The following is a 16,004-nucleotide window of genomic DNA, read 5'->3' on the forward strand; positions in this document are numbered from 1 at the left end:
GGGAGGCCAAGGCAGGAGAATGGCGTGAACCCAGGAGGCGGAGCTTGCAGCGAGCCAAGATCACGCCACTGTACTCCAGCCTGGGTGACAGAGTGAGACTCTGTCTCAAAAAAAAGAAAAACAAAAAAAAGCTTCTGCTAAAACCAAAGCAGAAGTCAATGTCACTGATAACTCCAAGGTGTTTTTAGGGAGGTCTCGATGCCCATGTACAGGGTTCCAGCTCTAGAGAGAACCAGAGACATGTGATACAAGGAAGACAGTTCAGGGAGGCCGTACACCAAAAGACGATGCACTTGGGAAATTCACAAATGGACCTAAAGAAATTTAGACGAATAAGAGGTAATATAAGACAAAGAAATCAAATCAAACATTTCTGGTAAGAGATATTCCATTCCATTGAGGGATTTTCTTTCTTTTTTTTTTTTTTTTTGAGATGGAGTCTTACTCTGTCACCCAGGCTGGAGTGCAGTGGTGCAATCTTGGCTCACTGCAACCTTCACCTCCCGAGTTCAAGCCGTTCTCCTGCCTCAGCCTCTCAAGTAGCTAGGACCACAGGCATGCACCACCACGCCTGGCAAATTTTTGAATTTTTAATAGAGACAGGGTTCTGCCATGTTAGCCAGGCTGGTCTTGAACTCTTGACCTCAGGTGATCCCACCCACCTCGGCCTCCCAAAGTGCTGAGATTACAGGCATCGGCCACTGTGCCCGGCCTGAGGGATTTTCTATTGAACTGTTTATGCCATAGTTTTACATGTGACTTGGAAATACCAAGGAAATTGTAAAATTTGATTACAGTTCAGGATCAGCAAAGATGGCCAAGGTAAAAATATGCTAAATCTCTGCCCAGGTGCCATAGTGGGGATCTAGGAAACCCCTAAAGAAAAGATACCCCAGGCTAAGGAAAGCGACCTCTCACAATGCCTAGACAGGGAGTTCTGACCAAGCAGCCCCACAGACTTTGTTGGCATTCTCTCAAAAGAAGAAAAACAAAAGAAAGATCTAGTCTATAAGGCATCTCCATGGGGCAGCGTCAACCCCTCTCCAGTCCCTTGGGCACAGTCAACAACCCTCACCGGTCCCTCTGTAACGCTTGGCGGTTTGCACATCAAATTGAATACAAACCAAGAGGGATGGAAAAATTATACTTGGTTAAAATGTTTTGTGTATAATCTTTGTCCATAATCTGTCCTATAGTCTCAAAACAAATTACAATTAAACTATTACTTTAAATTTATAGGTTTATTTCCTTTTTTGCATAATCTTAGTTGTTTTGTCTTTTAGAACTTTTGTTACTTCTTAGAGAACAAACATATTTTTATTTACATTCTGTTACATTTCTTTTGTTGGTTTTGAGATCGAGTCTCGCTCTGTCACCCAGGCTGGAGTGCAGTGGTGCAATCTCAGCTCACTGCAACCTCTGCCTCCTGGGTTAAAGCAATTCTTGCTCCTCAGCCTCCTGAGTAGCTGGGATTACAGGCCTGCGCCCACCACACCTAGTTAATTTTGTTATTTTTAGTAGAGAGAGGGTTTCACCATGTTGCCCAGGCTGGCCTCAAACTCCTGACATCGGGTGATCCCCGACCCCAGCCTAGGCCTCCCAAAGTGCTGGGATTACAGACAGGTGTGAGCCACTGTACCCGGCCTCTGTAACATTTCTTAACTATAAGTGCTTTCCCTAAGATTAAATGTTCCTTTTTTAGAAGTTTATTCATTCATTTTTATTTCACACTGATTGTTCTGGAAGATAAAGCGGTCCAGTCTTTTCAAATTATCATAGGCTGAGCGAGGTGACTCACACCTGTAATCCTAGCACTTTGGGAGGCTGAGGTGGGCGGATCACTTGAGCCCAGGAGTCCGATACCAGCCTGGGCAATATGGTGAAACCCCATCTCTATTTTTTTTAAAAAGGAAACAAATTAAAAAAAATTATTGTATATAATTTTTAAGTTTTGATATTAGCCACTTTAAAAAATCCCCTTTAAGCCTATTTAATTTTCAGTTGCTACGCAATATTCACAATTAGGGTTGCATAGTTGAATTCTCAACTTGTCAAAACTTACAGAGCCCCCAAAAGTCCATGGTAAACAAGAGGAAAAAAAAAAAAAAACCTAAGCCAGAAAATACAGCCAACTTTCCTTTCCCTAGAACAAATTTTCCTGTGTTGTTTAGCATATGTATTTTTTTCACCTACTGCCATAGAGTCAGGTGGGATCTGTCACAATGTGATTTAAATGGATTGGAGGCCCAAGCAGCAGCCCATACTTACTTGAGTGGTGGATGAATATTAAATATTATTTGAAATCTAGGAGGAGCCCAGTCTTCAGTCCCTCTGATCCTAGACTTAAATTTAATTTCCTGTACTACATTCACACTGGATTCAAAGTCTTTTCGGACACACTCTTCATTTACAACCTGCATAAGACATAAAACAATTTAGGAACAACTTAAACATATTTCAAATAATTTAAATTAAAGGAACATCTAAATGTATTTCCAACATTAAAATTTACCATGAAAAATTAATAGTGCTTTTAACTGAATTAAAGGGCATACCAAGAGCCCTCCACATCTCTAAAGCCATCTGCAAGAGAATTGCTTTAAATGCCATTCAGATGAGATCACTTTTCTTAGTATTTTTAGTTCATTTATTTCCAGACTTCAAATTTACTGTTAAGTAGGTCATTTTGACCTGGAATGCATTTATGAATAGCAGAAGCCTCACCCCTCTTAGCCAACAGACTGACAAATGCTACCAATCAGAACCCCTATCATTATTAGTCTTCCCCAGAAACAGCTCTATTAAGACCATTCCCCTTGCTTATAAATGTTCAGTGCCTCCCTGCTGAACCACTGGACTTTCCTACTGTCATTTAAAATCCAAACTTCTCAGCCGGGTGCAGTGACTCACGCCTGTAATCCTAGCACTTTGGGAGGCCGAGGTGGGCGGATCACTTGAGGTCAGGAGTTTGAGACCAGCCTGGCCAACATAGTGAAACCCTGTCTCTACTAAAAATACAAAAGTTAGCCAGAAATTGCTTGAACCAAGGAGGCGGAGGTTGCAGTTAGCCGAGCTTGTGCCACTGCACTCCAGCCTGGGCAACAGAGTGAGACTCCATCTCAAAAAATAAATAAAATAAAATAAAATCCAAACTTCTCAAATTAGCATTCTACATCCTCCACAATTTGGCTACTACCATTCAAACCTTATTTCCATAAAGAACAACCTCTCACACACAAATACTCACAAACGGGTATGATCCAATCGCACTGAATCACTCTGCTCAACAGCATAGCATGCCCCTCCACTTTTGCTGCAGCTCCCCTTTGCCAAGAACGTCCTCCCCCAACCTTTCTACCTGCCACAGTTCTGGCCAGCCCAATACTTAGCTCAAGTTCTGAAATCTGCAATCAGCCTTCCTAAGTTCCCCTGGTAAAATTAAACACTCCTTCCTCTGCACTTCGAGGGCATTTTCCCTACCCCTATTTTAGCCTTTGTCATAATGTTCTCTACCCTCAGAAGGCTGCCTGCTCTCTGACAGCAGTGAGCAGTGTGTTCCATAAGGGAATCAACATGTACTTTCCAATGAGGCAGCCTGGGCATGACTCCTCCTTCACAGCTGACCAGCCCTACTGGGAGGCTGGGCCTACCACTTAAAAATAAAAATAAGAACAGCCTCTACCTAATAGGATACTTATGAGGATTAAAATGTGGACTGCTGGCCGGGCACAGTGGCTCACGCCTATAATCCTAGCACTTTGAGAGGCCAAAGTGGGCAGATCACTTGAGGTCAGGAGTTGGAAAACAGCCCGGCCAGCATGGTGAAACCCTGTCTCTACTAAAAATACAAAAAAGTTAGCGGGGCGTGGTGGAGGCCGCCTGTAGTCCCAGCTATTTGGGAGGCTGAGGCAGGAGAATCGCTTGAACCTAGGAGGCGGAGGTTGCAGTGAGCTAAGATCGCGCCACTGCACTCCAGCCTGGGCAACAGAGCAAGAATCCATCTCAAAAAAATTAATAAATAAAATAAAATAAAATAATGTGGACTGCTGAGCACAGTCTCTGGTACACAATAAGTACTCAACACATGCTAGTTTCCTCATTCATTTTGAGTCTCCCCTAATATCCAGTGACCATACAAGGAAACATAAATGTTTAAAGTGAACAGGGCAGGCAAAATGAGAATTTAGGAACTTTCAATTCAAGGTCAATTTTTTTTTGATACTTAATTTTTTTTGATACTTACTATCGAGCCAGCTGCACTCAGGGAACCTGCCAGCTGAGAATTAACTACTGACAGTATCCAGCACTTCCGGAACACGCGGTACAGCTCTTTGGCTAATAGTTCAGCAGAATTGAAGTCTGGCTCATAAGTGACACTGAAATGTAAGAGATGCAAAAACTGGAAAACTATATTCATGAGGACTATGTTCAGGGTCTTCCTGAGGTTTTCAACTGTTCTTCCCAGCCCTCAAAACTCAGAAGAGGCTGTCATATGAGATGATGCCTCAATCACTCACCAGGTATCTTACTCAACATAGCTCCTCCATGTTCAATAAATAAATCATCTTTTATTTACTGAGGGCACTAAGACTTAGAGGAGTGGTGAAAGATCACTGGCTTTAGAGTCAGAAGACCTGCAATCAAGCCCTACTTCTACCTCACAGCCTTCGTGTCCTGAAGCACATCCTGTATGAGTCTCAATTTTTATGTCTATAAAATAAGGTTTAAAAATACATAAATATATGGTCGGGTGCAGTGGCTCACGCCTGTAATCCCAGAACTTTGGGAAGCTGAGGCGAGCGGATCACCTGAGGTCAGGAGTTCAAGACCAGCCTAGCCAACATAGTGAAACCCCATCTCTACTAAAAATACAAAAAAAAAAAATTAGCCAGGTGTGGTGGCAGGCGCCTGTAATCCCAGCTATTCAGGAGGCTGAGGTAGGAGAATTGCTTGAACCCAGGAGGCAGAGGTTGCAGTGAGCCGAGATCGGGCCATTGCACTCTACCCTGGGTGATAAGAGCAAAACTCGGTCTCAAAAACAACAACAACAAAAACATAAATATACACACACATGCATATATAAAATTCACCCAGCCTGTTTAACTGAAATGAGGATTAAATGAAAATGCATACAAAAGCCTTTTATATATTGTAAAACACTATAGAAACTTTGGGGGTGATTGTTTCATTTCTAGGTGATAATCTCCTAAGATTCATGGGAACATATCATTGGAACTAGTTGCAGTGGGCCCAGAATGTCAGAGGCCTAGTGTTCACACTGCCTCAGAGGTGATAGCCCACAGGTCTATGTGCACTGTGCACGGAAGACAGATACCTCTTAGAAGAGCTGCAGGAACAGCTACAGGTTTCTGTGATATCATTAAAATCTCCAAGCTCTGTGGGAAAATAAAAGAAAGAGTGGTGAGGTCTTTTAGTCTGTTTCATTTAATCGCAGTCCATTATATAAGAACACTAAAATCACTCCCTGCATCTCAGAAAGAGCAAATTATTTAGCATCTCCACGCGTCAGGTTCTGAGAAATGGACAGAACAGATAATGAGAGGACAGATAATGATCAAAGATGGGATTTCATTTGAAATGTCGCCAAAATATAACCGAGAGGCTAAAGAGATATCAGACCACAATGTGAATATCTGCTTTTTCATTCAACTCTACAAGTGAGATGAGAGATTAGCTATCCAGACATTTGAAACAAGAACATCTTTTATATATATATATATAATATATATATAAAATATATATAATATATTATATATAAAATATATAATATATGTAATATATATAAAATATATATAATACATATAAAATAAATATAATATATATAATATATAAAATAAATATAATATATAATATATTATATATAATATATATAATATATATAATATAATATATAATATATATAATATATATAATGTATATTATATATAAATGTATAAAATATATAAAATATATATTATATATATTATATATAATATATATTATATAAAATATATACTATATATTATATATTATATATTATATAAAATATATTATATATTATATATTATATAAAATATAATATATATTATATATAAAATATAATATATATTATATATTATATATTAAATATAATATATATTATATATTATATATTAAATATAATATATATTATATATTATATATTAAATATAATATATATTATATATTATATATTAAATATATATTATATATTATATATTAAATATATATTATATATAATATATTAAATATATATTATATATTATATATTAAATATATATTATATATTATATATAATATATATTATATTATATATAAAATATATATTATATATATAATATATAATATATATTATATAAATAATATAATATATATTATATATTACATATATAAAATATATTATATATTATATATTACATATAAAATATATATTATATATTACATATATAAAATATATATTATATATTATATATATAAAATATATATTATATATTACATATATAAAATATATATTATATATTATATATATAAAATATATATTATATATTATATATATAAAATATATATTATATATTATATATATAAAATATATATTATATATTATATATATAAAATATATATTATATATTATATATATAAAATATATATTATATATTATATATATAAAATATATATTATATATTATATATATAAAATATATAATATATATTATATATAAAATGTATATATTATATATATATCAGGACCATAATCTGATTTTAGAAGGAGTTGATTTGAATGCCACTGTAACTTAGTATTGTGTGTGATGCATGTAGTATGCGTATGCGGATGGGATTGGGGAGGCAGCCAGTCACATCCAAATAGTTTCCAAATCTTACCTAAAATAACAAATTCATCAACGTCACATTTGCAAATCTCTTTCACATCATGGTAAGTACGTGTTTCAGTCACTGGGCTGACCTGTAACACAGCACAATCTAGACAAAGAAAGGAAGGAGGTTTTTATCAATAAGAAGAAAAAGAAAACTGTACAACCTGCAACACCCAACTAAATAGAAATTGGGAAATGAAGAGGGCTAAAAGTTTAAGAGAATTAAACATTTCAACTTAAAGAATTAAAAAATTAGGGAACTATTTGTGTGTTCTTTTTGCATTCACTATGATTAAGTGCCTGTAGTCCCAGCTACTCGGAAGGCTTTCATCACAGGCTATCTGCAGTCCATCCAACGTTTTAAAATATTGAAACATTGAAAACATCTAAATGTTTAATAATGGGAAATTGATTTTGCAAATCACACGATTAAATACTATCATTTAAAAATGTAAATCTGCGGCCGGGCGCGGTGGCTCACGCCTGTAATCCCAGCATTTTGGGAGGCCGAGATGGGCAGATCACGAGGTCAGCAGATCGAGACCATCCTGGCTAACTAGGATGGTCTATACTAAAAATACAAAAAAAAAAAAAATTAGCCAGGCGTGGTGGCGGGCGCCTGTAGTCCCAGCTACTCGGGAGGCTGAGGCAGGAGAATGTTGTGAACCCAGGAGGCAGAGCTTGCAGTGAGCCGAGATCGCGCCACTGCACTCCAGCCTGGGCGACAGAGCAAGACTCCGTTTCAAAAAAAAAAAAAAAAAAAAAGTAAATCTGCCAGGGGCAGGGGCGTGCACCTGCAGTCTCAGCTACTTAGGAGGCTGAGGTAGGAGAATCACTTGAGCCCAGGACTTCACGTCCAGCCTGGGCAACATGGCAGAACCCCCGTCCCTTCAAAAAATGTAGCCCAGTGTGGTGGCCCGGCCAGCGCCTGCAGTCCCAGCTGCTCAAAAGACTGAGGTGGGAGAATCACATGAGCCTGGGAGGCTGAGATTGCAGTGAGCTGAGATCATGCCACTGCACTCCAGCCTGGGTGACAGAGTAAGACTCTGCCTCAAAAAAAAAAAAGTGAAAACTATAGCAACATGATTATTAATACTACTAGTATGAATAGTATTAATACTATTCATACTGATACTAGTATGAATAGTATTAATACTATTAATACTGATACTAGTATGAATAGTATTAATACTATTAATACTGATAATAGTATTAATAATCATTAAATTATGATTAATTATATTAATATAATTATATAATCATTGTAAATATAAATTTGTAAAACTATCTTCATTTGAATAAACATAGGAGAGAAACACAGAAAAATGAATACAGTTGTTTAGGGAAATAGTCTAGCCCATAGTTTACATAGAAGTTATGTGAGCTGGGCACGATGGCTCACGCCTGTAATCCCAGCACTTTGGGAGGCTGAGGCAGGCGGATCACAAGCTCAGGAGTTTGAGACCAGACTGGCCAACAAGGTGAAACCCCGTCTCTACTAAAAATACAAAAAAAATTAGCCAGGCATGGTGGCGGGTGCCTGTAGTCCCAGCTACTTGGGAGGCTGAGGCCAGAGAATCGCTTGAACCTGGGAGGCAGAGGTTGCAGTAAGCTAAGACCACACCATTGCACTCCAGCCTAGGCAACACAGAGAGACTCCATCTCAAAAAAAAAAGAAGTTATGTGAAGGGTTTTGCAGTAGGCTGGCTGACTTTAAGACAGAACCCATTCTAGCTGGGTGACGATGGACAACCACCACTTCCAGCTGCAGTTTCCTCATGGGTAGAATGGGGGTAAGAGCGCCCATCTGTTTTTCACTGTCTTTTGCCCATCATCCATAGTAACATACAATTTACATTGTGACTGAGTACAGACACAATAATATGTTTAACTGATAAAAAAAAAACTTTCAGGAAACATTGCTCACCCTCAGCGAGATGCACTCTGATACTTTCTACCCTTGTTTTTTTTTTTTTTAATGTTCTCAGGACCAACTGGCAGTTTGAGTAATACCAACCCAACTCACGGAGGAACATCTATTGCCACAAATGTCACAAGAGAAATACTTAATAAAAGATAAATATTATATTTGGAGGATAGAAATATTCTTAATTTTCATTTAACATATTCATATTTATCCATGTTTTCTTAAAGTTTCAGCTACCATCAATTTACACCCAACCACTATTTATAAAACTACCTATTTCAGACAAGGCATTATATTAAACACAAACACAAACAAGAAAATTTCTCATCCATCTAAGAGTTTAAAATCTCACGAAGGGCTGGGTGTGGAGGCTCACGCCTGTAATCCCAGCACTTTGGGAGGCTGAGGCAAGTGGATCACCTGAGGTCAGGAGTTCGAGACCAGCCTGGCCAACATGGTGAAAGCTCATCTCTACTAAAAATACAAAAATTAGCTGGGCGTGGTGGTGTGCAGCTGTAATCCCAGCTATTTGGGAGGCTGAGGCAGAAGAATGGTTTGAATGTGGGAGGTAGAGGTTGCTGTGAGCTGAGATCGCACCACTCCACTCCAGCCTGGGCAACAGAGAGACTCCATCTCAAAAAAAAAAAAAAAAAAAAAAAAAAAATCTCATGAGGGAGCTGAGATACTAACAGACCTAAACCACCAAAAACAAAAACAAAAACAAAAACAAAAAAAAAAACAAAGAAAAAAAAACACAGTTGCATTGCATGGGCCTTGAGAAGTTCTGAGGCAGGGTTCTGCACTACACAACTCCAGGGAAAGCCATGCATGCAGATGGCACTGGAGCATTCTGGAGCACAACCTGTGTTTCATTCCACATGGATGGGGTGCTCCTCCCCTGGGATACAAACCAGGGAGCATATCACAGTGACAGTGGCAGGAGATTGCTTCTGAAGGATGGGAAGGATGAAAGACCTGATGTGTGGTTACTGGGGGAACCCACATTTCAGGACATCCTTCCCAAAGCCATGGGGAGAAATGTCTGCCAGCAACTATACACAGTCTAGTTCAACTACAGCCCACAATCCAGCCAAGGGGAATGGCAGGAGATTCCTGTTTAAAAGGCAGGAAGCAGCCAGATGCCACAAGGCTAAAAATTCCAGAATAAAATGTGGCACAAGGTCGGCAAGCCATTATAGAGGACAAAAAGTTGTGATCCAGGAAGATAGATACATGCAGGATCAACTAGGGGACACAAGTTGAAAGTAAAGAGAGAAAATTAAACCAAATCAGTATTAAAGAGCTAAATTGTAGTTCTTACAAAATGACTAGCCAGAAGGCTACAGCAGCGGGCCGGTAAGGGATAGAAATGGGAAATGGATGGAAGAGAAGTGATTATGACTGAGAAGTCAGGATTGATTTGTTTACTAACTAGAAACGGGACAGGAGCACAAGACCAAGGAAGAAGGAAGAGTCCAGTATACTAAATAGGAATTACTTCTTCTCCACCCACATTCATTTTCTCCCTACTGGTAGCCTCAGAGGGCATGATCGTCCATATCACATTCCCCCGCCCCCTGGCTGCATCTGACCAACCAGTAATGGACATCCAACCAAGGCAAGGCCCATCAGGTGCTCTGTCCTGGGATCTGGACTGAGGGTCCTGCAAAACTGAGTTGTTGAGCTGTGAGGACCGGACTGAGTGGTCAGCAAGACTGCAGAGCTGAAACTAGATGCCAGGCGTGGGTAGAAGTAGGTAGGCTACAGAAAAAGAATGAAGCAATTGCTAGAAAAGAAGAGATGAGAGGCCCAAAGTCCCCGAAAAGATAGACACTGGAGCTATGCCTATACTGGTCGTATGTGTCCCAGATATATTTCCCGCCACTGGGTTCAGTGAGAATGTTCTATATCTTGAGACAAAACAACCCTTTTAATTTGAGCCAGTTAGTGCATTCAACAGGTATTTGATCATATACCTATTCTGTGCCAGGCATTATGCTACACACCATATGGAGTGAGTTCTTCCTTTGTTATTGAGTATTCCTGATTAACGTGTAGTAAAGGAAGTCAAGAAGAAAAGCAAGCTTTAGTGGTTTTCTTTGGAAAGAAGGGGATTGTGAGAGTGATGGAGAGATGACTAGTTTAGACATATTAAGTTATAGGTTAACTATGCCCGCCTTTATGTTGAAGTGAACATATATCAACAATGAATAAAATGAAGCATTTTAAGTCACCCAGAAATGAAGTATTAAATCAGAGGTCCTGGGGGGCCAGCCAGATGGACAAGGCTCCAGTCATAGAGAGCAAGCACTTAGAAGAGATGTCCAGGACTGAAAACATAGATTCAGGAGATAATAGCTGAGAAGGAATAATTGAAGGTGTATAGTAGGTTAAATCTGCCAGGAAGCAAATACAGATTAAAAAAAGAATACAGGACTGGAGGCAGGACTTAAGAAATGGTAAGAAAGTAGCAAACCCTAACATGAGCTATTGGCTTAGGCACTCGTTCCTCGGGGAAGAACCCCCAGGTCCCAGAGTGAGCCGAGGCGCTCCTCCTCAGTGACGGTGACGCACTGTGCTGGGTCCCCACCTCTGTTCCACAAGTTACCCCACAGGGCTTCCCAGTTCCGTGCTCCAGCACGCAGGCTCCTTGAGGGAAGGAGCACACCCTGCGTACTGCTGATGTTCAGCACGTAGCACAGCACAGGCCTACTACTGAACAAAAAAAAAGAAGATTCATTGGAAAAGGAAAGATGGTGTAAAAAGAGCTAGGAGAATGCCATGTGACAGAAAACAAAGGACGAGGAGACATCAGCCACTTTTATTTCCAGTGAAAAAGAAAAGTAGGATGAAGTCCAAGATTAAAAAAACAAAACAAAACAAAACATAGGATTTGACAACTGAACAGAGCATGATAACCAATCCTGACCCAAGATGGCAGAAATGGTGAGGATTACAGAGGTTACTCAAGAAGTTTTTAGACAAAGGATTTAAAGACATACATTTGTCCTCCTTTATCTGCAGTTTTACTTCCCCTGGTTTTAGTTACCTGCAGTCAACTGGTCCAAAAATATTCAATGAAAAGTTCCAGAAATGAACAATTCTTAAGTTTTAAATTGTGCACCATCCTGAGTAGGATGATGAACTCCCACACGTCTTGCCATGTCCCCTCTGGAACATGAATCATCCTTTGTCCAGCATACCACACTGTATATACTACCCACCCACTAGTCACTTAGTAACCCTCTTGGTTACAAGAACAAAAAAAAAGTAGTGTATATAGAGTTTGGTACTATCTGAAGTTTCAGGCTTCCACTGGGGGTCTTGGAATATATGCCCCGTGGATAAAGAGTAATTATGGAGGAGATATATGTGAAACACATAACATACAGCTTTCTCATATTTGCCCAACTTGCCTTCATAGCCACTGTATGAAGAAGTAGAAGACCCAGACTCTTGCTTTATGTTGGTATCAAAAGTCATTTCAGAGTCAGGCTGATCACTCCCAAGTAACCCACTGACTTCTTCTTTACTCCAGCTCTCTGTCTGCTGTTGACTCAGAATGTTACACTTCATTTTCTCCATTGCTGATATAATCATATCTGCAACATAAAAGTGGGCATTTTCCTGCAGAAAAAGAAATCAATTAAAATACAAGCATAATCAACTTTTTCATGGAGGGTATATTAGATTTGAAAAACCAATATGCTCTATTTAAGTGGAATTAATGCATATCAGTATAAATATTCATTTAACTGAGTTATCATAGGTCACTCTATGACTTATAGCACACATTGTCCAGAGACATAGATTCGGCTTACTGTAATCAACGAACAACTCAAGTTGGATTTCTTGTTATACAAAACCTTAGGTTGGGGGAAGCCTAATGCCAGACATCATTCATCAATCACAGAAAACTTTCCAGCTGAGCACAGGCGCTGCCTTGGAACCCTTCTTAGCTTAGTGTTTCTGGCAGTCTCCATCAATCAAATGCTGAAAGGAAACCTATTTGTAATGATTCATCAAATTGAAGTTTCCAGATTTAAATCAGAAAAACACTGTCTAAAGGATTAAGACTCTATGGTTAAAAAGAAAGAAGATAGCATTCACCTTTTCTACATCAACAGGCAGCACAAATACCTCTGGTGAGAAGGAATTCAAAGAAATGGTTCTTCTACTGACTTGAACAGCACCTGCCAACATAGCAATTATTAAAAATGGGGAAAAGGGAGTTTAAAGATTATCTAATAAAATAAAACAATTATAGGAAGTGGCTTTTAAATAATGTAAAAAAATAAGCACAATTCTAGAATAAATTAAGATGACAGGAAAAGAAAGATCTTTCCGATGGCAGGTCTTACAGATATTGCTTTAATGATGATCATTTTGAGGAGAGGCTGTTGGAGTAACTGGGAGGTATCCTCAGCCACCAGAGTGGAGGAGACAAATGAGGAAAAGAGGGTAGAAAGAGAATAGGGTCCTGGGAAATCCCAACAGGGGCTGGGGTAGGGTGAGAAGCCACAGTCCAAAAGCAGGGTCCTAAGGATTATGAGATTGCTTCTCTAACTCATTGTGATTGACCTTAAACTTCCTTTTTTCTTCTTCTTTTGAGACAATATCTCGCTCTGTCACCCAGGCTAGAGTACAGTGATGTGATCACAGTTTAGTGTGGCTTCAACCTCCTGGGCTCAAGCGATTCTTCCACCTCAGCCTCCCTAGCAGCTGAGACGACAGGTGCCACCATGCCCAGCTGATTTTCTAAATTATTTTTGCAGAGATGGGGGTCTCATTAGGTTGCCCAGGCTGGTCTCAAAATACTGGGCTCAAGCTATCCTTCCACCTCAGCCTCCCAAAATGCTGAGATTACAGGCAGATTGAGCCACTGCACCCAGCCCTAAACCTCCTGTCTAGAGAAATAAAATCCATCCAAAAAAGGTCAGCATGGCTTCTCTAAGATAGTCTTCTTCCGGTCAAAACCAACAAACTGCAGAAGGTACATTCTGCTGACACATCCATTCCTGCATCCTTAGCCACTCCATTACTGGCAATGACCACCATCAAAACAAACATTTTTTCTGTCATGTGATTTCTTACTGCAGCATTTAAAGCAAAAATTTCTGTGTCAAGAGCTGAGATGTCCCAATCTGCTAAATTAGAACAAAATGCTGCACATGGTGGTGACACAGCTCTCAGCATGATGGAGTTGCAAGCAGGGTCATTCAAATCCCTTGCTTCATGTTCAAGAAAGTAGTTGTTGCATGGAAAAACTTGGACTTCTTAGCTTCAGAACCTATGGCTGGCAAACTTTTCCTGTAAATGGCTAGCTGCTATATATTGGAGGATCTGAGAGCCATACAGTATCTGTTTCAACCACTCTCTTCTGCCACTGTAGTGAGAAAGCAGCTATAGACAAAAGAGAAATTCATTTATAAAAACAGGAAGCTGGCAGGATTTGGTCCACATGGTTTGCAGACTCTGAGTATAGAGGAAAAAGCACAGAGAAGAATCGGAACAGAGTGGATTCCGGTTCCAGCTGTCCATTCACCAGCTGTGCCTCTGCATCAAAATGCTCTCAGCCCTTAAATTGGGATATTTATCAGGACATTAAGGAGACAAAGGAAGGTGAAAGTGCTTGTAAATGTGTAGTTCCTACGCAAACAAAATAAACTGTGGAATCCCTTCCTACAGCCTCAAGAAATGCTTACAGATGCAGATAGTCTTTCCTTAAAGTATTTTCTGAAAAAAGAAAACCCTTTTGCCGCCATCTGAGATGCAGCGGTCATAGGAATATCCACATCTTAGTGGTCAATGGCTGTTTTCCCTATTGCTGGCTCTACACCAGAGAAAGAAAGAACCAGATCACTCAAGGCTTCTTTTTCTTAATCTTATAGAATGAATCCCCTTACTGAGTTTAAGAGATATTCTCAAAACATTCTGTGAGTTGTTTCTAAAGGCACTGACAGGAGCTGTTGGGAGTCCTTGCCTTTGGGCAAAAGGGGCTGGCGTATCTGTTTTCTTTCTGAGAAAAAGACAAAGCTAAAGGATAATTTTAAATTGTAGAACTACTTCCTGTACCGTAATAGAATAAAAGGTTTCAGGCAAGGGTATGCTAGGCCCCAAAGATCATCTTCAGTTTATTATAACTTGTCATTATGGTGGTTCTCTGTTGGGGACAGGGCTTTCCTCTATGAGACAATCTATTAAGACTAATCTCTCACTTAGCCACTACTAAATTTGCAAGTCACTCTTAATCCTTAGAACTATCCAAGCCAGTGAGCAAAAAAATAGAAAAAAAGAAGGCCTGTAATCAGTCTTCTCATTTTGCTCAAACTTGGTCCTTATCTCAAAATTAACCATTGAAAGATTGTCCAAAATTTGTTCTTCTTAAGCAATGAATAAATGTGTTAAAGACTGTCATCATCTTTGATTGCTCAAACATTTCCAAAAGAACAAATAAACTCCATATTTTAGGTAAGGGGGAAGATGAGCTCCTGCTAGTGAGAAATAAATATATAGAGAAATAGACAGGCAGGCAGCAGGCAGACTGATGACTTTTTGAATTGCTTTGAAAGAAAAAGCTTCATTGATTATTTATACTAGGGTTCTAATAGAAATGTAAATTAATAATGACAAGTGTGACTATAACATAAATATTTTAAAATGAAATAAACATGTCACAGATTATAACAATAATAGCTAGCTTATTGACTCTTGAGTAGTACTTTGCACGGATTATCCAATTTGTAGGAATTTTAGGGTCTTAGGAATATGCACATTACTTCATAGCAGTGAGAGCCCTTGTTTTAATAAAAAGGGGTTTTGTATAGTCTTTGGGGGAAACTATAGCTATTGTTTTAAAATCTTACTATTTTCCCATCAGACTCTATACAGGTAAATATAACAAGTGAAGTGACTTCACCACCTACTAAGTACTGGTGTGAAATGGAGCCCCCTGTGACTGTCTGGAAACACCTCCAACCCCCACACTGACTTGAGAGTGCTTCCGATGCTCTCCCTTGTAGACAATTTAATGAGCTCTAAGTTCCTGAAGGCAGACACCAGCTTAAAGATGGCACATGGCACTGATTATCAACTACGTTAAGCTAAAAAGATAACAATTCCCTGCAGTCTAAGGAGCAAGCCAATACTTGATTTCACCTGTTGTGACCACCCAGATGGCTGGGCTGC

General features: G+C 39.0%; 1 protein-coding gene across 8 annotated transcripts in view; it reads right to left on the minus strand.

Annotated features, from left to right (window-relative positions):
* The window catches only part of RUBCNL (rubicon like autophagy enhancer), a 45,927-nt gene that overhangs the window by 14,321 nt on the left and 15,602 nt on the right, over positions 1 to 16,004 (minus strand). For all 8 annotated transcript variants that reach the window (XR_010136769.1, XM_024231069.3, XM_054529028.2 and 5 more), the window contains exons 3-8: positions 12,927 to 13,009; positions 12,233 to 12,443; positions 6,897 to 6,995; positions 5,336 to 5,396; positions 4,244 to 4,376; positions 2,269 to 2,414 (exon numbers count right to left, since the gene is read on the minus strand). Coding sequence is in view for 7 of the 8 variants with exons in the window: in XM_024231069.3 (XP_024086837.3) it covers positions 2,269 to 2,414; positions 4,244 to 4,376; positions 5,336 to 5,396; positions 6,897 to 6,995; positions 12,233 to 12,443; positions 12,927 to 13,009 (733 nt within the window). In the remaining variant the exon portion in view is untranslated. The remainder of the gene's footprint in view (positions 1 to 2,268; positions 2,415 to 4,243; positions 4,377 to 5,335; positions 5,397 to 6,896; positions 6,996 to 12,232; positions 12,444 to 12,926; positions 13,010 to 16,004) is intronic.

The sequence above is a fragment of the Pongo abelii genome, chromosome 14 (genome assembly GCF_028885655.2).
Source record: "Pongo abelii isolate AG06213 chromosome 14, NHGRI_mPonAbe1-v2.0_pri, whole genome shotgun sequence".
NCBI classification, from domain to species: domain Eukaryota; kingdom Metazoa; phylum Chordata; class Mammalia; order Primates; family Hominidae; genus Pongo; species Pongo abelii.